The sequence below is a fragment of the Galeopterus variegatus genome, unplaced genomic scaffold (assembly GCF_000696425.1).
Source record: "Galeopterus variegatus unplaced genomic scaffold, G_variegatus-3.0.2 Scaffold446, whole genome shotgun sequence".
NCBI classification, from domain to species: domain Eukaryota; kingdom Metazoa; phylum Chordata; class Mammalia; order Dermoptera; family Cynocephalidae; genus Galeopterus; species Galeopterus variegatus.
This window is the reverse complement of record NW_007726557.1, coordinates 460011-485505: the sequence shown is the minus strand read 5'-3', so window position 1 is coordinate 485505 and position 25495 is coordinate 460011. Positions and strand designations below refer to the sequence as shown.

Sequence of the window (25495 nt, the reverse complement as noted above, 5' to 3'; positions counted from 1 at the left end):
GACAACGGAGGCTTGAGTCACAGCCTCCACGGTTCAGAGACCTCTCCACGCCCACAGGAAGCCACAGCGTCCTCTCGTCCACTGGGTGCTAGAACTACCCACAGCAGAAGGAGCTGGAAGTCCAAGGGGGTAACAGGTGTGACCTGGGGCCTATCTCAGGAGGGGGGGCCTAACAGCTGCCCCTCGAGCACAGTGCCACCACCATCCCGTCCCCCCAGCCACCCCAAGGGAGCAGAAATGACGTCTCCATCCCCTTCCCTGGGGTGCACCTGGCAGGCAGGCCCCTCCTCCTACCGTTCCAGCCGCTCAAGGACATGTTCTCACCCAGCCAGGACATGTGAGACGCTGCCACGTGGCTTGTGGGCAGGATGTGGGTGGGACAGAGTTCTAGGAATGACATGGAACCCCAGCCCCTAAATGTCAAAGCAAATTATATTATACGTGACAACTAAAAAATAAGAAAAAAAAAGAGGTCCAATGACAGCAGAGGTGTGGGTGTGTGCAGCACGCAGAATGACAGGTGCAAAGGGGCCCTTGACACACCCTGTGACCGATCAAACAAACAAGGGAAAACCTGTAAATCCGGAGCTGGAAAGTCAGGGACTGTCGCTGAGCTGGGAAGCCGCGGCCGCCTCTCCTGGCTGTAGGAGTGAACCGCCCCCACCCCCAGCGTCCCTCTCTGCAGAAGTCCCCAGAGCGTCTGTCCTCATCTGCTGAATGCCCTCGGCGCAGCAGTTGGCCCTTTCCCCCAGCAACATGTGACATGGCTTCAGATGGACACGTTTTTCTTTTCTTCTTGGCCAGAGCACCCGCGTGTGTGCCAAAACAGAAAACCCGTTTCCGCCCATGTGGCCCTGACGCTCCTGGGCCCCTCCCGGGGCTTTAGCTGCAGCTGGTGGAGGGCTTGGGCCAGGTGGCCCCTGGCTGCCAGCGTCCAGCCCCTTCCCCACCTCCCTCCTGGGACATGGACTGGCTCCTGCTACAGCTGGCAGAGGGTGAGTTGCCGCGGGCCGAGCGGGGACCGGCTTGAGGGGCAAGGCTGCCCCAGAGGGGAGGCAGGCAGGGCCAGGGCGCTGTGGGCAACTGAGGCAGCCCCTCGGGGTGCCAAACAAGCCCCCTCCTCACCTCAAGTCCCAGTCAGAGCTGCAGGGGCCGCCGGGTCTTCTCCCTGCCTTGTCATCTCCCTGGAGGGACTTGGAGGGTACGTGTCCACTCCACTAGAGGCCTGACCGGGCTGTTCTGCTGGGAAGGGAGATGTCTCCAGCCCTGAGGACACTACTGACCCAGTGACTGCCACTGCTCCTGTGCCTCAGTTTCCCTGTAAGACTAGAGAAGGGCAATCCTCACCTCGCCCAGGTGAGTGGGAGCACAAACTGTGCTGGTGTCAGGGCCAGCACCAGTCCCACGTTGGCCATCCAGGGACAACTGCTCTGCAGGGCCTGGGGCTCACAGCCCTGCTTGCCCTGCTGCTGGCCACAGCTCTGGCCTCAGGAGCTGTCAGCACTCAGCTCTGCCAGTAAAGGACAAGGAAAAAGCCCTGCGCTCCTGCCCACTCCTCATGGTACAGACGAGGAAACCAAGGCCCAGTCAGGGCAGGTGACACCACAGCTGGTGCCAAACAGCCCTGAGGACCCCCCAGCCCTGCATGGCCTTGGGTGGTTAGAACTGACAGAGACCAGTCCCAGGACTCACTGACCTGCCGAAGCCCAGCACCTGTAGCAAGAGTCCCAGTCCCCCGAGGGCCACCTAGTGCCACCCTCAGGTGCTCCTGGTTGGCTGGCTCTGTCCTCCTGGAGGCCAGGCCTGGGTGGCTGTGAAGCCACTAAGTAGGAGCAATCCCCAGGACAGTGTGAGGTCTCCCGAGCTACTGGTCACAGCCAACCCCGAGTTTGGGAAGTTCTGGGGTTGAAGTCTCCACACTTCAGATGCCAGCTGCACTGGGTCATGCACTCAGCACCCTGCAGCCTGGATCCACATCTGTCCCTGGGGAGGGGGCTGCCCACCAAGCAGGTTGTGGTGAGGCCCACTGAGATGTGCCTTCAGCCCAAGCCTAGTGAAGGGTCACGTGCCCTAAGGGGACACAGCCGTCATCCTCTACTTCTCTCAGCAGCTCTCGCCAGGACGTGCCTTGGTCTCCCCCGGCCCAGGGTGTGGGTGGGCCTCCCGAGTCGAGCCCAGCTCCTGGTGGAGCCACGGAAGCAGCCCGAGTCAGTCTGTGGCGACACAGCCGTCATCCTCTACTTCTCTCAGCAGCTCTCGCCAGGACGTGCCTTGGTCTCCCCTGGCCCAGGGTGTGGGTGGGCCTCCCGAGTCGAGCCCAGCTCGTGGTGGAGCCACGGAAGCAGCCTGAGTCAGTCTGTGGTGCGCACCGTGGCATCGTTGCTGGGCACTGTTGGTCACCGTGGCTTGGCTTCATCTTTGCATGGGCATGGCTGTGTCTGCAAACCAGGGAGGGCCCCACAGTTGCTGAGCTGAGGTGCCCAATCATGACTTCAGGGCCACATGCTGACCCGCCCTGTGCTCTGGACACTGCCCAGGGTCACCTACAACTTCCAGGCTGCACTCCACCTTTGGTTTGAGCTCCACAAGCTGGCCTCTGGGATCCCCGTGCCCCAGGTCCTCGCACAGTTTGTCCCAGGTTGGTGCCTGGAAGATGCATTTTCCCAACCTCACCCCCAAAGTCTTGAGCTCTTCCTTCTGGTCTTAGGCCCCACCTGGCGGTGGTGAGCAGAGGGGGCCCAGCAGCCTGCACCGTCTGCCGAGTGAGGGACACAAGCCCACATGCAGTGTGTGTGGTCACTGTCACCAAAACTCACCCCCAGGATCAAGGACCAGGGCATGGCCGCATGGCCAGGGCATTGCCTGTCTGCAGAGGAGCCCTGAGCCTGGCCAGCCCCTCACGGGGAGGGAAAACCTCAAAGCAGGGTCCAGAAAGTGTTTCAGAGCAGACGCAGACACAGCGGCAGCACCTGCCTTCCAGAGGCTTCCTAGGACCTCCAGCTGCACACGCAGCCACCCACCCGCAGTGCAGATGAGGGGACAGAGAGGCTCAGCCAACAGGCCTGCCTGGTGGGGATGCTGGGACGATGCTGAACCATGCGATGCAGTGTCCTGAACAATGTGGCCTGCTCAGAAGACCCTCGCCTCCCGCCAAGTGCTTCAGGGGCCTCCAGCCCTCAGCCCTCCCATCCCATCATGGGGGTGCCCACCTGCCTGCCCTCCCCAGGGTCCTCCACACCCCCAAGGGGAGGGGGCCGCCCCCCAGGATTCCGAGCAGATGGAACCATATGTGCACGTGGACAGAGCCTCAGGCTGAGCGGGCGCCTGTGCCAGGTGGCATCAGAGGGAGGGAGGAACCTGAGGCGAGTGCCATCTGCTGCCCGGACCCGAGGATGCACCAGTGCCCCCACTCCCCTCATGGGCGGGCCCGTCCTGTCCGTTTCTGGAGAGTTCCAGGCTGTCACACCCTGATGAGGGGAGGGGAGAGGTCCGCCTGTCCCCGTAGAGTCTCTCCAGCCATGGGGGCACACAATAGCAGCTGGGGGCTTCGAGCACCTGCAGACTGGGGTGGTCTCAGAGCCCCTTCCAGGAGAGAGGACGACTGACATCTTCCTGGGCCAGGCCAAGAATGAGGGGCCGTTCTCTGTGCCTGGGCAGCGGAGCTACATCAGGGCACAGGACGAGGTGGAGTGTGTGGACATGGGGGTCGGGCTGAGAGTGGGGAGGCTGCTGGCCTGGCCTTGACACCTGCTCAGCCTGGATGGGCTGCAGAAGGGGATAGGGGGAGCCAGACCCAGTCCTGGGGGGCCCTGGAGACCCAATGCCTGGCTGCTGTGTGGGGGGCCCTGGTGGCCTCCAGCCCAGGAGACAAAGACGAGGTGGTTCACACAAAACACTAAAAAACAATAATCTCTTTTACTGTTATAATAGAGCCACAGGCACTGCGTGAGCAGGGGTGGGCAGGAGCCCACCTCACACCAGCACATGGTCCCTTCTGCAGCCCCGCGCAGCGGAGCACACGGCCAGGTGCCAGCCCAGCTCCGCCCTGCCCTCCATCGCTCATGGCGTCACTTGGCGCGGGGTGGCGGCTGCCTGTGCTGTTCCAGCAGCTCCTCCAGGTGGTCGGCCCTCTTCACCGCGGCCTCGTGCTGCCTCCAGAGGCTGCTGACAGCCTCCTCCTTCTTCGCCAGGGCCGTCTTCACCCTGTGGGAGCACATGGTGGGCGTCTGCACAGCCCCTGCCCCGTCTCACTCAGGTCAACCTGCAGCTCCCAGGAGGCACCAGGGTAGTCGACCTGCAGGCTTGGTCCCAGCCCGGCTGACCACGACCCCAAGGCCCACAGGCATCTGGGGAGGCTCAGTGCTGAGGTGGGGGTGGGAAGCCCCCCCCATGCCCATAAAAGATCCTGACTGGGGAAGGACTAAGGGGTGTCCGGGGGGCCTTGCTACTAACCTCATGGTGTCTGGCCACTTCTGCACAGCACCTACAGCACCCAGGCCGAGGGCCCTGGACGGCTGCCCCACCCACACATGGGCCCCTATCTGGACCTGCTCTGGAAGATCTCAGGGTGAGGACAGAGCCTGGCCCTGCTGGGACACCCAACTGGGACTCAGTGCCACTTAGAGGGGAGCTGACCCAGGCTTCCTGGGCCACAGACAGGGAACCACACCAGCCTCTGCCCACCCCCCGGCCCCACCCACTTTCTCCGGCCCCTCCAGTCCTGGCTCCCCACCTCCGGTGCACCTCCTCCAGCTCCAGCCTCTGGCGGGCTTGCAGCTCGGCCAGCTCGGCCTTGATCTTCTGGTTCTCCTCCTTGGAGGCTGCCAGCCGGTCAGCGAACTCCTGATGGACCACCTGGGTGAGGCTGCTCCGCTCACCTGACATCTGCTCATTTATCTGGGTGGGAGGGGAGCAGGGTCTGAAGATGCAGGTGGGACCCTAACGGACCGCCACACACATATCCTCCAGCTCCCAGCTCCTAACCCCAGCCCCAACCCTATTCCTCCAGCGCCTGACCCCAGCCCCAACCCTATTCCTCCAGCTCCTGACCCCAGCCCTAACCGCTTACCGCCCGCAGGTCTTCCAGCTCCCTCTCCTTCTGCCACAGCAGGCCCTGCAGACGCACGTTCTCCCCCTCAGCCTCCCCAAGGCGACCCTTCAGCTCCAGGCACCGTTCCTGAAGCTTCCGCTCTGACTGCTCTAGCTCGGAGAGCTCTGTCTCGTACTTGTCCCGTATGCGCTTGATGCTGGGGCGGGGATGGGGGACAGGAAGGGTTAGCAGAGTGGCCTTGACAAGCTGCTGGTCCCTGCACCTGCCCGCCCCCTCCCCTCATCTGGGTGGCTCCAGACAGCGGCGCTCGTGGTGGCGGGCTCACCGGGCCTCAGCAGCCCTCTCACTCTCCTCCTTGGCCAGCGTCATGTCGGCCTCTAGCCGGTGGATGACCAGCTCGATCTCCTGGTCCCGGCCTTTCCGGATCTCTTCCTTCAGCTCCCGCTCCCGGTTCAGCAGCCACGCCTCCTGGAGGGACAGCACTGACTGGGGACCACTGCTCAGGCTGTTCGAGGGCTCCCCTGCTCCCACCAGGGACAAGGGGGTCTTGCCCTGCCCCAGGTCCCCAGTTCTCATTAGGACCATGGTACACACAGAAAGGGCATAGGGTGGGCACTGAGCAGGTCTGAGGAGACCTTTGGCACAGCCGATGCTCCTCTCCCTGAAGTGCTGAGGCCAGATGCCACCTTCCACACCAGACATGAGCGGTAAAAGGAGGGAGCGTGCCCTGCTGCTGAGGGCGGGGCCTTGGGGCATAAATGGGGCAGCCTCTTGGAAGCAACCTGGAAACTTCCATCAAGTTTAACTCTTTGCCCCAGCCCACGTTCAGGACCACCCTACAGATGCAGAAGGCCCTGCCCAAGGAGGCCACCACAGGAGTGGCTGAGGGAGTGGACGGGAGATCCTTCTGGGCCACTGCCGGGGACAGCCTGGCCCGTCAGGGTTAAACCAGCCGACAGGCACGGGCAGTCAGAACACGTGTGTGGGCCCCTGTGCCTGTCCAGTCCACCCCTGAGGAAGGCACCGAAGGCTGGAGAGAGGCCTCCTTCTCGCACACGTCTCAGCGTCGGGCGCTGAACTGCGGAGAGCGTGGGCAGAGCCATCATCGGGCCAGGGAACAGACGACACGCATGCTCTCTCTGACCGCAGGATCTGCCCCCAAGCTCCTCTGTTCCTTCTTGGTTCCCAAGCTCATAGATCCTTCCGGAGCCCATCAAGGACGACTGAGAGCAGCCACAGCCTTAGCTGCTCAGAATGAGACCACCAAGCCCCACAGCAGCCAAATGTGGTACCCAGCACCAAGCCCCAGGGAGGCCACACAAGCAGACCTGGTACACGCCGCGCCCCACCCCTGCTGGGCCCCACCTCCTTTTTGGCGCATCCGGCTTCCCACGCCTGCTTCTCTGCCTCTAGCTGATCCTTCAGGGCCTTCAGCTCCGACTGGAGGGACAAGAGGGTGAAGGAGCCAGTCCCATCAGCCACATCCCACCCAGGGCCACAAGCCACTCAGCACCCGGGCCCAGTGCAGCGCTGCGGCAGACCTGGTGCCGGTGCTCCTGCTCTTCCCTCCCCTTCTCAAACTCGGTCCTCAGGGCCCGGGTCAGCACCGAGCTGCTCTCCTCCAGCTGCCGCCGCAGCTCCTCAAGCTCTGCCCGTTGCCTGCAGGACAGGACAGGACAGGGGACAAGGGTCAGCGAGCTGGGGGATGGGTCAGTCTCCAGGGGAAGGGTTGGTGGGCCGGGGGAGGGGTCTCCGGGAGAAGGGACACTGGGTCAGGAGAGAGGTTGCCAGGAGAAGTGGGGAGGGCCCGTGGCACCTGGCTGCCTGCTGTCCCAGCCGCTCCCTCTCCTCGGCCACCTCGCTGTGCAGCCTGTGCCTCTGCTGCTGCAGGGCCCGCTGCTCCTGCTCCAGCTGCTGCTCAAACCTGCAGGGTGGTCGGGACTGGCTCACGTGGGCAGGCTTGGGTGGTCCCCGGACCCTCACACCGCACTGACACAGGCCCAGCCACATCCTGGACTGGGGCAGAGTGCGGCTCAGAGCTCACGAGCAGCACCCCTGTCCTCTGCACAGCGAGTGCCCACCGGCTGACCCACACAAGTCCTTGAGCCGCAGGCCCATGTGCAATGGCCTCAGCAGGCCGAGCTTTCTCTGGCACCCTCGCCTAGTAGGCACAGCCCAGGGACAAGGAGGGTGGGAAGCTGGGCATGTGTGGGCCCCAACCCGCCACCTCTGCTCTCATGCACAATGCCAGGTGCCTAGACCTTGACCTGAGCCAGCTTGCACCAAGACCCATATGCATTTATTTTGTTTTTTGCAGCCGATGAGTACAGGAATGGGCCCTGGACCTTGCTGTAATCAGCTCTACGCTCTGACCACTGAGATAATCAACCAGCCCAGAGCCCGTGTCCTTAGCCCCCCTGGGGAGAGGGTCTGTCCTGGAGGCACAGCAGTACAGTAGGGGCTGCCCGCCAGACACTGCTGCCTGTGAAAACTGACCGTCACGGCCCTGTCCCCGGCCCCCAAATCTTAGGGCCTGAGAGTGGCAGGAAGCAGCCTGTCACACCTCTGCCAGTGCTGAGTGAGCTCCCACCCTGGGCCAAGGGAATGAGTGAGACAGATTGTCGTCAGGCACCAAGGTCAGAGCCGGAGGAGCCTTGATGCTGCCTGCCCAGGGGTCAGCTGATCACGGCCAGCTCTGACAGAGGGGTATCTGATGAGCCCGACAAACCCACCCCCACACGTACACAACCCCAGCCTGGTGGGGATGCACACGAGCCCCTCAAAACCGACCGACCTTTGCTGAGGAGGAGACAGGGGCCCTCGGTGGCCCTGCAAAGGCCGCTGCTGTTCTGGAACCATGGCCTCCTGCACCCTCCCTGGACACTGCACTGAGACCCCAGCCCCAGAAATAGGACAGGTCCCCAGCTTCGCACTGAGGGTCCTGGTGCATCCCAGCCCTGCCAATCCCCAGCTGAGGCCCGAGAGGCGCAGACACCCACCGCTGCCGGGCCCGCTCCCGCTCCCGCTGGCCCAGTGCCTCCTTCTCCCGCTCCAGCTGCTCCCGGAGCTCCTCAGCCTGGCACAGGTAGCGCTGCGTGGCCCGCTCGTCCGCCTGCAGCAACTCCGCCTCGTGCAGGCTCCGGAGCCTTTTCACCTCCTGCTTGTGCTTGGCAATCAGCTTTTGGATCTCGGGCTCCAGTCCTAGGGCAGGGGCACCATGCTGTAGGGGACCTCAGACCCCCACCCGACCCCATCCACCGTGACAGTGGCTGGGGCCATGGTCTACCCAGGGGAAGCCTGAGAAGTCCAACCCTACTACAAAACACTGCCCTGTCTCTGGTCCCCCGAGGGGGCCCAGCCACCCCAGCCACGTCTGGGGTTCTGATCCGGAACATGGCTGAGTTTGATATGCACACAGTGGGGCAAAAACAGATGCCACCCCCTGCCCTGGACACCCTGGTCCTGGAGGAATCCGTGCTGGTCCCCTGGCTGCTCTGACCATTGGAGAACACCACCCGAGGGTCTGTGGCTCCTTCAGACACGACACCCGCCAGCCTGTGAGCATCAAGCTGAAATTCCTTTGGTGTGACCTACGTGCCACAGTCACCCACTAACCTGATTTCTGCAGGGCAACCCCAGGGACTGTGAGGGGCCTATCACGCCCAGCTCGGGCCACTGCGGGTGCCAGGCACCTCCTCCTGCCCCAGGGTTTCTTAAGAGACCACAGCAGAGGCTGTGGGGACTCTGGCCTCGCTGTGAGTCCATTTCCCCTTGTGGAAGGTCTCATACTACATGTGGGACTGAAGCATTTTTCTCTCTACAGCCCCCCACCCCTTTGGCTGGAGGACCCCCACCGGCCCACGAATGCCCACCTCCTGGGACGGGACAGCCCCACCTCTGACAGTGATCTCCTTGATCTTTCTGGTTTTCTCATTGATCCACTTCTCCCGGCGGACTTTTTCAGTGGCGCTCATTAATTCTTTGAGTTTCTTAATCTCCTATGAGCAAAAAAAACAGGAAGCCGGAAAGTGAAGATGCCCCACAGGCTTAGGGAAGGGCCTTGGCTTCCAGGTCCCCCACAGGAAGGCACAAGAGCGTTTCTGTGACGCGCTGCCCCTCGGGGCACACACTCCAGGGCCCCTCTGCCGGGATATAGGCCCGGGCCCATTCCTATCACACACCCCTTACACTGAGAAGCCAGTGAGGGAGAGGGGGTAACAGTGCGGTGGGCGGCCATCGGCCTGTGAGGAAGCCCTGCCCCAGAGAGGGGTGCTGCTGACCCCCCAGGACCACCCCAGAGCCTGCCGTTCTCTTGGTGACCACTGACCCTCAACCCTGGCTGTTGGTCATGGTCACGGGGGGTGGGGTGTTTAAAATGCTAGTGCCACCACTCCAGAGTCTGGGCTCAGGGACTGTCACTGCCCAGTCTGGTGGGAAGCCCAGCTGGACAGGCGGAGGCCCACCTCCTGCAGGCAAAGCGGGAGGGAGGCTGGGAGCTGGTCCTCGACAGACGAGAGCTGGGGAAAAAGAACAGGTCCTGTGCCTGGGACATGCCTCTGGGTGGGCTGCGATCAGGCTCTGCGGGAAGAGCCAGGCTGTGGCCCAGCGGGCATCGTGGGAGCTGGTCCTCGACAGACGAGAGCTGGGGAAAAAGAACAGGTCCTGTGCCTGGGACATGACTCTGGGTGGGCTGCGATCAGGCTCTGCGGGAAGAGCCAGGCTGTGGCCCAGCGGGCATCGCGTGTCCTCATTTGTGACATGGGGATGCAGGAGCTCATATAAGTTCCACAGCCCCTGGCCCAGGGCCTGGCCCCAACTGGGCACCTGGAGCGCAGCTGGAGAGAATGGGGGTGGATGGAGGTGACAGAGCTTGATCCTGGGTGACGTCCCTCCTCCCACTCACTGGCCCATATCCTCAGGTGGTGCTGGGGCCCGGGGTCAGTTGTTCACGAGCCCCCATGGCCCCCATGCTCTGAGGATCCTGAGTCCTGCCCTGTTCTGGGGGACCTTGCCTGGCTGAGCGGGGACCTGAGAGCCCGCTGGGTGAGGGAGCCAGGCGGCAGGAAGCGTGAGCGGGAGTGGACGCGAGGCCACCCTGGCCATCCCTGCCTGGGCGGGAGCAGAGCTCACCAGCTCGTGCCGCTCCTGCATCTGGGCCGTCTGCTCCTTCCACCTCTGGTCCCCCTGCCTCAGCTCGGCCACCAAGGCCCCACACTTCTCACTCAGGACCTTCTTGTCTTCAATCAGCTGTGACCAGAGCAGGCAGGCAGTGAGGCTGCTGTGCTGCGGCCCTGCCCGTGTGAACCCTGACTGAGGCGACCTCATCCCAGCAGGGGAGGCCCTGGCTCTGTAGGTCTCTGTGAGACACGTGCTGGGCTGGAGCCCTGTCCTCAGACCCCCATTCCATCCACGGTTTCTGGCAGTGGGGAGGGGTCACCTGGTCGATGAAAGCCAGGTGTCGCTGCACGGTGGCCTCGTAATGCTCCTTCTGCTGCTGCAGCTGCTGGCTCAGCTCCTTCTCCGTCTCCCTGACCCGCCGGATGGTGAGGTCCCGCTGCTGTGTCTGCAGAGTGTGGACAGGAGAAGGCAGGCGCTGGTACCGGGTCCCAGCCACAGGCCCATCACCAGGTGTTGCGCAGAGGAGACGGCAAAGAACAGCCTGGCCCAGGCCCCTCAGGCAGGGCTGGCAGGGCCACACTCCGACCAGTGGCCCTGGGGACAGGGCACGGGCAGCCTCACCAGCGCCCTCTGCAGCAGCGCCAGCGCCTGCCTCTTCTCCTCCACCTCCAGCTTCAGCCGTGGAACCAACGCACTTGCCTCGGGCGCCGCCTCCAGCATTGGCCCCTGTGGAAGTGGCCGGGAGTCAGGCAGGCAGCCGGTGGCCCACCACCCACTTGGCTGATGACCAGTAGGTGGCCAAGGGTGTGACATGAGTCCCCTCTGTGAGGAGCCTCGTTTCCCCTCCCCGCCCCCACTCAGATCAGAGGATCTGGCCAGAGGCACAATGTGGTGGGTGAATGTCCAACCCCAGCAGAGGCTGTTCCACTGTCTGCTACAGAACAGAGCAGCGGCCACAGACCAAAAACAACCCCTAAAAAAGTGACAGTCGCTTCCCGCCCCCATGATACCAAATTCATGTAACTGTTCCCCTCAGCCCGGCCACTGTGTCCACCCAGGACAGCCCAGGGGATGCCGGGAGCATCCACCTGGACAGGGCTTTTGGAGGAGGTCGAGGTGACCCACCAAAGAGGGGTCCCACCGCCTCCACCCCTGCTGGGAGCCCTGAGGGGCGAGGCGAGTGACCACCTCCCGCGGGGCGGTAGGCCGGTCCTGCCCAGGCTTCTCCATCTCATCCAGGAAGCTCAGGATGCTCTGCAGCTTGGCTGCTGACAGCAGCGTCCCATCCTCGGGGGGTGCGCTGAGTTTCCCAAATTTCTCCAGGTTGTCAGCTGTCAGGGAGCTGGTATCGTCCTCCTGTGGGGCAGGGGACCCAGCACTGGGGACTGTTAGGGCAGCCCAAGGAATCAGGGTCCACCTGGGGGCAGGTGGGGCTCTGCCAGGGAGGGCAGGGGTGCAGTAGGGTGGGGAGGGGAAGCCGAGGCAGGCAGCTGGGACCTGGCTCTGGAAGGAAGGGCCTCTCAGGCCACCCCTGACCCTCAAGGGGCACGGTGCGGGGGCACTACGGCAGTGAGGTGGAGGGGAAGCCGAGGCAGGCAGCTGGGACCTGGCTCTGGAAGGAAGGGCCTCTCAGGCCACTCCTGACCCTCAAGGGGCACGGTGCGGGGGCACTACGGCAGTGAGGAGGAACCCCCCATGGGTTACTCTAACCTTGGGGAGGCCTGGAATCAGGGGGAGCAGTCCCTAACTGGCCCTTGTTGGGGTTCAGACTACAACAAAGAGCAGCCCAGGGGCACCCTTTCCCCCGCCCCCACAGTGACCTGTTGACCTGCTGGCACTGGTGCCTGGGCTGGGGCGAGGGAGCACATGGCTGTGGTTACCTCATCAGTCCAGGCGTATCTGTCCTTGTGGTAGGCCCTGGGGTGGGCCAGTGGCTCCGGCTCTGCCTCCAGCAGCCTCAGTGTGTCCAGCAGCTCGTCAAGTGTCGCCCTGGACTGGGCGCTGCTCTGGGTGGGGCCCACTCTCTCCAGGTCCTCACTAGCCCCAGCCTGGGAGCAAACGTACGGCAGCAGACGGGCAGGGAGATGCCAGCAAGGCTGTGAGTGGCCTCAGGCAGGCCCCCCGCACGAGGGAGGCTGACCACGGTGCAGAGGCCAGGCCACAGCTCGGCCCTCCCCGCCCGCCCTCTATGGCCACTCAGACCCACCCGGGAACTCTGCCCAAGAGAACAGGCAGGTGCAGCCCCCCACACGAGGCTGACCACGGTGCAGAGGCCAGGCCACAGCTCGGCCCTCCCTGCCCGCCCTCTATGGCCACTCCGACCCACCCGGGAGCTCTGCCCAAGAGAACAGGCAGGTGCATCCCCCTTGGCCCTGCCACTGAGCAGCCCGCTGCTCCCGCCGGCCTCACTGCTCTGGGCTTCCTGCTCCGCTCCTATGGATGAGGACACAGGGCCACCCCACCCCAGGGCAATTGTGAAAACCCAGTAGGATTCCAGAGTAATTCCGGGAGACCCCTCCCAGTGAGGGCTGCACATCAGTGCAAGACGACCCTTGCTGGGTGGCCTTTCAAGACATGAGCAACCCCCTCGGCTGTAGAGGGGCAGGGAAAAGGCAGACTTGGGCCACCCCTGGTGTGGAAGCACCCCATCTTTCAAGACATGAGCAACCCCCTCGGCTGTAGAGGGGCAGGGAAAAGGCAGACTTGGGCCAGCCCTGGTGTGGAAGCACCCCACCACCCCATGGAGCTCAAGTTTGGGTGGGAGAGAAGGGCGGCTGTGCCCAGACCTGCAGCTTGTCTTCTGGAGACTGCTGGGGCTCCGGGGATGAGTCAGAGGCAGGCAGGCAGGGGTCCCCGGGGCCTGCGGTGAGGGAGATGGCACCTACAGGACAGAACACAGAATTGTCCCAGCCAAGGCAGTGCATTTGGAGGAGCCCTGGGAAGAAGCCAGGCATGGGAGCAGAGGTGTGGGCTTCAAAGAGCACAGGAGATGCTGAGGAGCTCTGGCCTTCCAGGGTGTAAGGTCAGGGGGAGCTGTTATGACCCCAGAAGCCTGGCCCTCTCCACTCTGTCAGGTCTCTCATGTCTAAGACTATAAGCTGGACAGGAATGGAGGTAGGTGAGGGTCTGCTGCAGGGTTGAGGCCCCCAGCTCCGCAGGTGGAAGCCACCAACCCAGGCAGCAGCCCAGGGGGCCAAGGGGATGTCAGCAGAAGCCGTGCCTTCTGACTGGCCACAGCCCTCCCTGGTGGAAGTGACCCTGGGGGAGCAGGGACACCAGAGGGATGGAAGTGTCTGTGTGTGGCAGAGTACACGGAGCTGGGGCGGCAAGGCAGGGAGGGCAGCAGGGAGGGGCAGACCACACCCTGAGAGCCACGCTCACTGCTGTTGTTGGCCTTGAGGGCCTGGCAGGCACCAACACCCCGCTTCGGGGGCTCCTGAGCAGGCCACGGCTTCCCTGGTGCTCTGGTCTCCTGGGACAGCCCAAGCCTGGCATCCCCTGACTTCTGCGCTCGTTTCTGCTGCAGCTCCTGCCATGGGGGCATCTCTGATCAGCTGCCCCGCCCCTGGAAGAGCATGGCCCCCTCCCCCTCCCCCAACCAAGCTGCCTGGAGACTCCACGTCCAGGGCCTGGGTGAGCCCCCACATCCAGGGGCTGGTTGAGTCCCCAGCAGTGGCATCACATGCAGTAGACTTGGGCCTGAGCCGCTCTTGGGCCCATGGGGGCTGCTCAGAAGTCCCTGCTCAGGTCTCCCCGGGCACCTGAATGGCTGCTCGCCTGGCCTGGCGGGCCTTCTCCTCGCGGGCCTTCCTCCTTGCTGCCTCCCTCTCCCGGTGCACGTCCAGCAGGGTCCCCTCTCTCAGCAGCAGCCGCTGCTCCTGCAGAAAAACCAAAGCCATGGCGGTTTATGGATCTGGAAGACTGAGTCCCTGGACCCAGAGCAGAGGTTTCTACGTGATGCCTGGGCGTTCTCCACTGGGGACAGGGAGAGGGTGAGGCCCACCAGGGCCCTGAACCGCCACCTCTCTGCTCTACAGAGGACAAGCCTAAGCTCAGGCAGTTGGTGGCTCCAGCAGGGGGCAGACAGCTCTCAACCCAGTGAGGAACCCGCCAGAGCATCCTCCTGAGGCCCTCAGCCTGGGAGGGACCCAGCAGGCATTTCCTGACATCGAGGCCCTAACGACAGTCACAACGAGGCCAAGCAGGTCCACCAATGGGGTGTGTGCCTATGGGCAGTTCCAGGTTTCAACTCTACCTGTCCCAGAAACTCCACCTGCACACAGCTCAGACCCCTGGGACTGAGTCCCCTGCTTGGGGGAGCCTGGCAGGGCTCCCACACCCACACTGACCTCTTGCTTGGATGCCAACAGGCGGTCCATGCTGGCAGCTCCTGCTTGGCGCTGCTGCACCTGGTGGCGGTACCAGCGCTGGATGGTGACAGCAGCCTGGTTCACCTGGTTGATAAACCTGCCCAGAGAGCAGGGCTCAGGACCAAGAGGGGGGCCCCCATGCCAGCCACACCCCTGCAGGAGCCAGGCAGCTGCCGAGGGAAGGTCCACTGGAAGACAGAAGTCGCGGCCACACACAGACAGTCCTTTCCATGCAGCTGTGACGTGGCGGCACCAGCCTAACTGGACCTACTCGGTTAAAATGTGGTACCTACCCACGAAGCTACCCGGGGAAAGAGGTCTGTCCACACAAACTTGTTTGGCTTTAGGAGTAATAGCCACAACTGCAAATAACCCAAACACCACTGAGTGGCTACAGGGCAAACCCTGTGCTACATCCAGACGACAGGACACAACACTCCAGCAAAAAGCAACAAACCAGTGACATGTGCCTGGCACGGAAGGCCACAGGCTGTGGCTCCCTCTTGGGGCATCTGGAAAAGGCAAGGCCATGAGAGAAACAGGCGGGCACTGCGGTGGTATGGTGTCACACAAAAGGAGGTCAAGAGAATCTTGAGGGTGCCAGAATGTTCTGGATCTTGGTATATCATATCTGTAGATGCCACCGTACACACATGTCAAATCTGTACACTTTTAACGGGTGCATTTTATTGTGTATAAGTAAAGTACAATAAAAGGGTTGCGATCCGTTGCCGGACACGGAACAAAAAGACAAAAGACAAAAAAAAAAAAAAAGGAGGTCAAGAGAATCTTGAGGGTGCCAGAATGTTCTGGATCTTGGTATATCATATCTGTAGATGCCACCGTACACACATGTCAAATCTGTACACTTTTAACGGGTGCATTTTATTGTGTATAAGTAAAGTACAATAAAATTGATTAAACAACAAAAAAAACCCTTAACCTTGGCTCTTGGGACTACATGAGGATTCATTCAGAAAAAGAGCTGAGAGAGAGCCCAGGACGAAAACGGTCACCTGCGTGAGGTCCCAGCTCTGTAGAGGCCCATCCTCCCAGCCAGGGGCCTGTCCAAGTGAGCTCCTGGCTTCCCGCCCCGGCCCCTGCCTCTCGCTCCCACCGCCTACTTCCAGGGGTCTGCTGCCCCCAGCCCGGGACAGCAGGGCAGGTGGGGGCGTCCACAGCAGCCGTCCTGACCAGGAACAACGTCCTGGTTGCAAAAGGCTCCGCCAGAGCCCACCCTCCCAAGGGTGAGCTTCCAGGACACAGCCCCATAGGTTTTTTTGTTTGTTTGTTTTTTCGTTTTATATGTTCTTTCCCATTCATTTTTTTAATTAAGTTTTATTGAAGTATAAATTACATGCTGTACAATCCTCCCACTTCAAGTGTACAATTCAATTGTTTTTTGCAAACTTCCGGAGTTATGTGATGATCAGCACCACCCAGCTCTGGAATGCTTCCATGACCCCCAGAAGAGCCCTTTTGCAGCCTCCCGCCCCGCTCGGCCCCAGGCCACCACCGCTCTACTTTCCATCTCCACAGATGTGCCTTCTCCTGATGTTTACATGCACAGAACCATTTCATATGTGGTCTTTTCAGCCTCAGCATCTTAAAACGACTACTGGGCAGAAATTTCCATCACAGCAATTTCAGGCCCCCAGACCCTTCCCTGACCCCGGTTTCTGGACTCTGCCCGCACCCCTCCCCCGCCGCTTCCCTGAGAACAGTCACCTCTCAGCCTCCTCCTCGGTCACCTCCTGCCGCCGGGGCAGGCCCATGGCGCTGCTCCGGCCCGAGCGGTTGCTGCTGGAGACGTTCTTCTGAGGCTTCCCAAGGCCCCCACTCTCAGTGCCCTCGCCAGTGGCTGCCTTGATGATGTTGCTAATGGGAAAGAAGAAAAAGGAGCCCCCGCCTCACTGCCCAGGGGATCAGCTCTGCCCACGGGCACCAGGGTGGCTGGTCCCTAAGCTGTCCCAGGGTTCAGGCCCAAGGGAGGTGCTGCGGGCGGGCGGCCAGGGGAGCCTGCACAGTGTGTGGGGCCGCCTGTTCTGCTGCACTTTGCAGGTCCCTGGGGCCACCTGCACCCCCATCGGCTGGCATGCAGGGTGAGCAAGTGCATACACTTAAAAAGCAAAAAGTGTGGTCTGATGACACCTAGGTCAAGGTTCAGATCCCTATACCAGCCAGCCGCCAGAACCACACACACAAAAAATAAAAAAGCAAAAAGTTCTCAAAAGTCACAGGAGTCCAGAGCTAGAAGGCAACTCAAGACACCCAGGTTTTCCAACTCAGGGTGGCGGGGGGGGACAGCGAGGTGGGCACAGGGGGCTCCTCAGCTCAGTTTGACCAACCCCCACCCTGACACTGCCTGGCTCTGGATGTGAACAGCGGCTTCCTCAGCAGAAGCCTACCCTGGCGTGAGGCCCAGGCTTTGCCCACCCTGACCTGCGGGCAGGAGAGGGCAGCGGCATGAGGAGCAGGGAGCCTGCGTGTGTCAGCTGTGTGCCACGCCCCAGCCATCCCCAGCCACACGACAGCACCTTACTTGAGGGAGGGGGCCGCCTGGTTGGAGCTCTTGACAGAGGGCGTCTTCTCCGAGGGAGTGTAGTGATTGTGCACCATGGTGGTGACGCAGTTGCCCACAGCCCCCTTGTTGCTCCTGCCGGAAGGGACGGGAAGCAGCTCAGACTCGGGGGTGGCCACTGAGACCCCCAGTCACACTGCAGCATCCCAGTGTCCCAAGGGGTCCCTCCACTGCCAGTGCCCAATGGCAGAGCCCTTTTTGAGACCAGGACAGAGCTCAAGGTGTGAACACTGGACAAGCCTCCACGGGCAGGGCAGGTCACAGACCATGGTCAACGGTCAGCCTGTAGAGCAGACTCACAGAAACATGGAGAGGACCTCCCATCCCCTGCCAAATCCGACAGGTGGAGTACACATGTTCTTCCCCCTTCCCCTTGCAGAGACCCACGGACAGGAATAAAAACGGTGTGAATGCCAAGATCGAAGGGAACGGGAGAGGACCTGAGCACTGTGGCCGCACTGCGCCAGACCCCAGGGGGCACTGGCCATTCCCAGTGCAGGGAGAATTGGCGCACATCCTCTGGCAAAGGCAGCAGCTTGGCAGGTCCCCTCCCTCCCCAGAGGAGGGGAGATTCCAGGAGGGGCAGAGACTCCAGCTCTGCCATGCAGAGGGAGTCCGTGTACCCGCCAGGACATAGCCATCCCTCCCCACTCACTGCACTGCTGGCAGCCAGGAACCTACACCTGCAAGTGGGGACCCTGACAGCCTGGTCCCCACACAATCACCAGGCAATGGCTTCCAGTCAACTTTTAGGGCCTCCCTCTTAGTCAGTATCACCAGACATTTGGGGAAAGACCGAACTGTGAAAGGCCAAAACCCAAACAGAATGTGACGGAAATGAGGCTCAGCAGAGAACGCAACGTTTAAAAAGAGCTGCGCTTAGTACCAGCCTGCACAGGAGCGTGCCTCACAGCAGTTCCCTGTGAGGGGAGGGTGCTCTGATCTGCAGCACTTGCCGATGCCAGCGGTGTAAACAGACCCACCACGGCTGCGTCTGAGCTGCTCAAGAGTGAGCAGCATTAGCATGTACTTACAAATGTTTTCCAGAAAACACCGGAAGAAACAGCTTGACAGTGGCTGTTCCTGGGGGGCAGGACTCCGGGAGGGGGAGCCAGCGGGATTGCCGTTTCATCTTAAGCTGTGGCAGCCACCAATCAGCGTTTTAGCTGTGTGCACATATCACTCTGATAGACGTCAGAACTAAAATCTAACTTACATCTCCCATCAGAAGCAGGAATCCTTCCTGTGCAGCTCTGGGGACAGCTGACCAGCACCCCCTCAAAGCCTGGCTCTTTAATGGCAGCTCTACATGCTGGAGGCAAAATGTGCCCCCAGTCCCACTGAGGCCTACAGCAAGGACATGCTGTTCTCAAGGCTCAGAGGTGTCCGTCCTGAGTCCGCTTTCTCTTGGGGCTTCTCCAGGCCCCCTTCTGACCACCAGGGGGGACCTGTCAGCCAAGGCCATGGCCCACACAGTGCTTCCCCGGCCCCACCATCCTGGCCATCACTCCTGATGTGCTTTTGGTTTGATATGTCCACGGCTCCGAGCAGTGACAGGCGCAGCCCTGACGCAGACCACCCCTGCAGGCGGTGGGCGGGTTTGGGGCATTGGAGGTGACATGCTCCCTAACTCTAGAGACTCACAGAGCCTCGAAGCTCAAGCTCCCAATGAGCCTCTGAAACTCACCTGTAGCCCAGCCAGAGCCTGCCCCAGCCTGACACTCCTCAGGAACAAAGCTGAGTCCCTTCCTCAAACAGCCCTACAGTCCCTTGTATGCAGGACACCCCCCTCTTCTCCAGGGGACCAAAGCCGTTTGTTCATTCACTCATTCGTTCCAAGGTCCCTGGACCAGCCAGGAACAAGACAAAGACAGACACAGCCCCCAGCCTGGCACGTGCAGCAGATCGTACCTGTTGTTGGCAGTGAAGGTAGGAGCCAGTGCCACGGTGCTCTCTCTCTTCCGTGGGCCCACAGGTGAGTTGAGAGCACTGGAATTCAGAGCAGTAGAAGGCACAGCAAAGCCCCTGGGCTGGTCATCCTGTTGGTCATGCGGGCACTGCCTCAGCCTGTGACCTGGACACCAGGCCCTGCCCTGCCTCACCCACAAATGGAGGAGCCCCTGGCTTCCCACACACAAGGCAGATGGGATGACCCAGGGGCACTGGCAGACACAGCCCCCTTTGCAGAAGCAGAAAGAACAGAGGAGGAAGCAGGTGACGGTCCTCGAGGGGAGAAGGACTCGGGGCCTCACCAGCACGTTCCACGTGGCTCCCCTCTCGCTGGAAGTTTTGCTCACACTGGCTGGCCTCTTTGTCCTGTCGGGGCTGCCCTGGAAGAGCGTCAGGAAGTCGTTGGGCTCCGCTGCCCTGTGTCCAAGAGAGAACAGCACATGAGTCTTGTGAGTCTCCCGGCAGACTCCAGGAAAGAGGAGGGGAGGGTTCGAGACACCAGCCAGGGATCCTGCTTCCAAAACAGAAACCAACAAGCCTAAAACACCATTTCTTAGCCCTGATCTGGCGACTGCGCCTGCAGAGGCTCCTCAGTGACATGAGGCCTGGGGATTCTGAGTGACTTTCCACCAGAAGACTCAGGGATTGTCATTAGTCATATTTACCACAGACTTTTGGGGACCAAGGCCCTTAAATACTGCGGCCGCCTGCTGCCGCCACTCTTTTCTCTGCAGAGAAAAAGCCATGCGGGCTGCAGTTCTGAGTGAGCAAGGACACACAACTGGGAGATGTGGGCTGGCGGTCCAATTGCTACCCCATGTGAGCCAGAACATGCCTCATCCGCAACCTCTGAACTTAACCGGAGGCCACAGGACCTGCCGCTTTGCCCCACAGGAAGCGACAGCTTCATCAAATAGCGGATATGCTGGGATGAAAAATGTGGTCTATCTAGACAGCGGAATATTATTTAACCACAAAGAGGAGTGAAGCCTGATGCATGCTACAACACGAACAGGTGTAAGCTCAGTGAAAGAAGCCAGACCCAAAAGCCACATAGCGAACGATTCCACACGGTATGATCTGCCCGGCATGTGAACTGTATCTCAGTAAGGCTGTTAAAAAGACAAAAGACAACCGAGGTAGGCCCACTTGGCTCTAAACTCATCTCTACACTCCGCCAGGTGAGAAAGCAGGTGCGGGTGTCTGGCAAGCTGGTCTGCACGTCTGTGGGCAGCAGGGGCTGGCAGACAGCAACCCAAAATCTCCGGGAGGCTCCCGTGGCTCTGGCCCTGGTCCCTGATCACGTGATGATGCCTCTTCCCAGCCCAGTCATCATCACCAAGACTGCCATGTGGAAGGCTCAAAGGCTCAGGACACTCTTACAGGCCCCACCCACGACCATTGGAGAAGCCAAGCCCAGAGGCTCTGGACATAATCTGCCACACTGACAGCCCAGGAGACCATGCAGCCACCTGATACATGCACCAGGGCACCCACGAAATCAAGTCCTCACCCACGAACAACATGCACCCTGGCAAACCAGTAAGGACACTTCCTTCTCGCAGCAGGGCGGGTGTGGACCCTAACAAACATTACTCCACTCCTACCAGGCAGCTGAGACACAGGCACAAAGCAGAGAGTTAAAAGGGAAACTATAAATTTGTGTCTATCTGCAGACATGACTACCTACAAAGGACAGACACGTCAGAGTACAAACCACGGCGGAAGTCCAGCAAGGCTGCTGGACTCCAGCTCAACAGGCAGAAGTCACAATCCTCCCTACACGTCACTCACACCAAATGGGACACGGAATAGGGAAGAAAAGATCCTGCTCACCAAGGCAAGAGGAACTAAGGTCCTAGGACCACATCTAGCAAGAATGTGCAAGACCTTCACCGTAGGAATGGCTGCAGGGTGGAGAGCGTGGCCGGTGCCGGGGGACACCTGCTCAGGGAGGTGGCCCTGAGCGTAAAGCTGCGGCCCAGTGGGGCAACCCCCGGTTGAGACCCCGCAGGTTTAGTGTCAGTGGAACCTGATGAGCTCGTCTTAAATTCACAACAAAGAGTAAGGGACCAGAAACGCTATGACGATTCTGAAGAATGAAACCAGGATCTTTCTCTAACAGTCAACATCTTACAATGCAAGAGCTGGCGGAGAGACTCCAAAACCATGTGGGGTCAGCAACGGACGTCAGCCCAGGACAGCCTGCGTGCAGTGGCGGCATGCCGTGGACGGCAGAGGACCAAGATGGACAGCACAGGGAAAATACTGGGACACCCCACACCGAAAAATGAATCCAGACCCTGCTCCACCCTGTGCACAGAAAAACTCAAACAGCACAACTACAAAGGAAGTGTCTGCGGTGCAACGTGAAGACTTGCATCCGCTTCGGAACGAGCCAGGACAGGGAGGGGGATGCACCAGGACAGCAGCAGCTCTGCCTTGGGCACGCTGCAGACTTTCCAGAATCACGACTTTAAAATAAATCTGTTCACCAATTACAGAGGAAAGACATGCCACAGACTAGAAGAAGATATTTAAGCATAGACAGCTGACCTAAGATAATTATGAACTCCTAAAAATAAAGAAGGAAAAGGCCAGCATTTCTCAAACTTGAGCACGCAGAGGAATCACCAGGAGGGATTATCAACACTCAGAGCATCAGGCCACCCGGCCCCGATGCAGAGGTCCGGGCAGGCAGAGAACAGCCCTTCCCAACATGCTCCCAGTGCTGCTTCCGCCACTGGCCCAGGGACACCCCTCTGGGATCCACTGCAGTAGAGGGATGGGGCACAGACATGGACGAGCTGCTCACAGAATTGCAGAGGTCCGGGCAGGCAGAGAACAGCCCTTCCCAACATGCTCCCAGTGCTGCTTCCGCCGCTGGCCCAGGGACACCCCTCTGGGATCCACTGCAGTAGAGGGATGGGGCACAGACATGGACGAGCTGCTCACAGAATAGAAAACCCAACCGGACGACAAGCTCTGGAAAAGAAATTGCCTGTAGAAGAATCATGAGATTCAAATATAAACCACATACACCCCACATGCCACAGACACACACACACACCACAGACATACCCACCCCCAATACACACCACACACACCCAGCAGTGACACGCACATGCCACAGACATACACACAGGCCACAGACACACACCCAGCAGTGACACACACGTCACAGACATACACAGGCCACAGACACACACCCAGCAGTGACACACACGTCACAGACATACACAGGCCATAGACACACACCCAGCAGTGACACACACGTCACAGACATACACAGGCCACAGACACACACCCAGCAGTGACACACACGTCACAGACATACACAGGCCATAGACACACACCCAGCAGTGATACACACACACCACAGACATCCAGCAGAGGCACACACACACCACAGACACTCCTAGCAGTGACACACACACCACACACAGCCAGCAGTGACACACATGCCACAGACACACACATGCCACACACACAGCACAACACACACACCCAGTGTTCTCAGCCAGTGGCCTGCAGGGTGGAGCAGACGTCCCCTTGGAAGAGGCTAATTTATTTCTGCACGGGTCTGGAAGCTGTCCACTGCGGCTCCCTAGGCCAGCCCTGTGCCCCTGGGCCCTGGAGCCACTCTCTTGGCTGCACACTGTGATGCCAGCTCCCGAGCCTGAGAGGGGCTCCGTGGAGGCCCCAGACACTGTGCTGGGCAGGGTGGCTGCTGCTCTTGCTGCTCCAGGCCAGGTTCCACTCCTTTGTCCTTGGCCAGCCCAGCGCTTCACTGGCTACAGACGTACAGCACCCCGCAGGAGCACCCTGCCCACTCAGGGTCACGTGGGGACAGCATATCGTGGGAGGTGGCTTCAGGGCCCCCTGAGCCACTCTTGGCCCAGGGGCATCTCCTGAAGGGTGCTGGCCACTGCCAGCTCACTGCCCCGCTCTCCCCCCAGGGCCTCATGGGGCCTCCAGACAGCTCCTCCCAGTCCAGCTGGTTTGGTTTGGAACCTGCAGCCACAGAGTTTAAACAGGCAAAGGCGGTGTAGGGGCTCCTGAGGGGAGGGTTCAGAAGCGCCACGATGCTGCCGCCTCGAGCACAGGCAGACTTTGACTTTCAGAGGGCAAGTGGCAAAGGCTGCTGGAAGACCCCAGCATTAAAGCCCTAGGTGGGTCACGCCTGTTCTGCCCACCCCAGCCCAGTACCCCCAGGGAAAGCCCAACAAAGAAAGGAACAGCAGCAGGCAGAACGTCCACCTCAAGGTCCTGGTCTCCAGACGTGACAAGCCAAGACATGTCTGGTCTCTCCCGCCCTCCCACTCCAGGCCCCACTGCCCGACAAGTGCCCGCCCGTCAAGGCTGGAAGGAGGGCTACGCAGGGCAGGACAGGAGCAGCCGACTCTACCTGGGGGAGTCGGTCCACGGCTGGTTGACCTGTGTCGTGCTGTTGGATCTTCGAAGGTTGTTGATGGCCCGGGAACCCGCAGTCCCTGTGGCCTCCTGCAAAAAGGAAGACACCACTCACTGGGTGGCTGAGGGCTCAGAAACTCGCCGGTTCTCTCAGCACCAGGCCTTGGAGAAACAGGTTCAGAGAACGGAGACTGTCCTGGGTTCATGGATGGACCAGGTGGCCCCAAGGCAGCAGATGGACAGGGGAGCAGGGACACAGGACAGGGGTCAGCATGAGGAGCGCTGGGCGTGGCCATTAAGCCTCACCTTCCCCCTATAAGGTGGGGAGTCCTTCACCCCCGGCAGATGGGAGGGTCTGAGAGGCAGCATGAGGCCTGGCCCAGGAGCCATGGTCATTGTCACTGTTGTCATTACCAGTGAGCTCAGGGAAACAGCTGGGCTCACTGCCCGCCTTCTGCAGTGGACAAGAACACCGGCCCCTCCCATCAGGTTCAAGCACCAAGGGTGGCCCCGCAGGTGCCCTGAGGACTGGAGCAGAGACGTAGCCACCAGGAAGGACAGCTCACAGAAGTGCCTGCTGGACTTGGGGTGCAGCCCTGCCCAGGCACCACGGCAGTGCGGTGGCCTGGACTCAAACAGTCAAACCCACAAAAACCAAAACTGAGTGGCGACTGCAACAGCCTAGAGATGTGGGAGCACTTCTGTGTGGCGAAAGGACAAAACGCATCCCGTGCACAAAACCAACGGGCAAAATCACAACACGAGAGAGACATTTGAGGAAATGAGCTTTCCCCTGTGATACGAGCTACAATCAACAAGAAGAAAACAGAAACAGAAAAGTCAGCAAAGGATAAGAACAATTCACAAGAAAGGAAGTACAAAGGACTCTTAAAAATATGAAAACATATTCATCCCCAAAAGTATGAAAACATGTTCATCCCCGCTCACGCGACAGTGCAGTCCGAGGAGGAGGGCCAGAGGGGCCTGAGCGACTCTGGTGGATGGGACTGCACATGTGCTGAGCTCTGTCAATACAGCTGCTGCTGCGGGGGCTGGGGCTGCAGTTCTGAGACTGTGTATGTGTGCGCTGGACTCAGCATACGGGCGGGTGGTGGGCAGCAGGGCCAGGGTTCTCCCTTCTGCAGGGCAGGAGGCTGCATGAATCCCTGAGATAACAGAGTCCAGGTGGAGACATCAGTATGAACTCGCATTTAGCTTAATACAGACACAGATGGCCGCACATAGAAATATTTATAGACATGTGTATGCACGCCTGCTGGTACACACATATAAATGTTTCCTTCCTCTGTCAGCTGAGAGGGCCCAGAAGCAGTAACAGCCCGGGGTCAAGGAGCACAGCCAGCTCCCAGGTCTTGGTCTCTAACACCACTCTCCAATTAAAGGAACCAGGGCTCCTTGGAGAAATGGCTGATTTCGGAATGAGAATAGGAAATATACGAAATGTGAATGGAACAGCTTGCAGTGCCAGAAAATTTTAAAAGTGCTCCAAAAACCCGCAACGGGGCCGAATCACAGGGACGCTGGAGGTGATCAGAAGAGCTCCCAGTGGCCAAAGCAGGACGTGAGCAACAGAAGAACCGCAGTAGTGCTGGCACACGTGCTGCCCAAGCGAGCACGAGGCAGTGCCGGCCTGCAGCCCAGAGTGTGCAACAGACGTCCAGGATCTGCACCACCATAAATAAATGACTGAGTAAATGGACGGGGAGGACAGACAAGCCCCGTGTGCAGCTCCGCACGCTGTACGCGGAGACTCTGCCTCCAGGAGGGCCTCGCTCCCGGCCCCGAGCACGCGCTGCACACAGAGACTTCCCTCCAGACACAGCACGGGACGGGGACCACGAGAGCAACTGCACACGGAGAAACCTGCAAATGCCACCTCGACCGGTGACCCAGGTCAACGTCACCCGTGATATGTCATGCCGCAGCACGTGCCCTTGGTATCACGTGACGAGAAGGGCTCTGTACCTCTGTGGTCTTCTACCCAAAGCCATC

The 25495-nt window shown here is 60.5% G+C and overlaps 2 protein-coding genes across 2 annotated transcripts in view; one reads left to right on the top strand and one right to left on the bottom strand.

The window, feature by feature from the left end:
• Positions 1-3744, top strand: part of LOC103587401 — a 27485-nt gene extending 23741 nt beyond the window's left edge. The window contains exons 17-20 of the mRNA XM_008568849.1: positions 887-995; positions 2111-2291; positions 2538-2638; positions 3506-3744. Coding sequence (XP_008567071.1) covers positions 887-995; positions 2111-2291; positions 2538-2638; positions 3506-3744 — 630 coding nt within the window. The remainder of the gene's footprint in view (positions 1-886; positions 996-2110; positions 2292-2537; positions 2639-3505) is intronic.
• Positions 3745-4025: 281 nt separating this feature from the next.
• CEP131 (centrosomal protein 131kDa) overlaps positions 4026-25495 on the bottom strand; it is a 26918-nt gene continuing 5448 nt past the window's right edge. Inside the window, exons 2-24 of the mRNA XM_008568835.1 lie at positions 23478-23572; positions 19372-19486; positions 19031-19158; positions 17081-17194; positions 16267-16416; positions 14518-14635; positions 13930-14046; positions 13550-13697; positions 12954-13049; positions 12049-12230; positions 11357-11524; positions 10790-10948; positions 10488-10613; positions 10181-10297; positions 8946-9048; positions 8050-8251; positions 6867-6974; positions 6592-6709; positions 6416-6490; positions 5376-5518; positions 5069-5246; positions 4733-4896; positions 4026-4203 (exon numbers count right to left, since the gene is read on the bottom strand). Coding sequence (XP_008567057.1) covers positions 4068-4203; positions 4733-4896; positions 5069-5246; positions 5376-5518; positions 6416-6490; positions 6592-6709; positions 6867-6974; positions 8050-8251; positions 8946-9048; positions 10181-10297; positions 10488-10613; positions 10790-10948; positions 11357-11524; positions 12049-12230; positions 12954-13049; positions 13550-13697; positions 13930-14046; positions 14518-14635; positions 16267-16416; positions 17081-17194; positions 19031-19158; positions 19372-19486; positions 23478-23572 — 3060 coding nt within the window. The 3' untranslated portion in view covers positions 4026-4067. The remainder of the gene's footprint in view (positions 4204-4732; positions 4897-5068; positions 5247-5375; positions 5519-6415; positions 6491-6591; positions 6710-6866; positions 6975-8049; positions 8252-8945; positions 9049-10180; positions 10298-10487; positions 10614-10789; positions 10949-11356; positions 11525-12048; positions 12231-12953; positions 13050-13549; positions 13698-13929; positions 14047-14517; positions 14636-16266; positions 16417-17080; positions 17195-19030; positions 19159-19371; positions 19487-23477; positions 23573-25495) is intronic.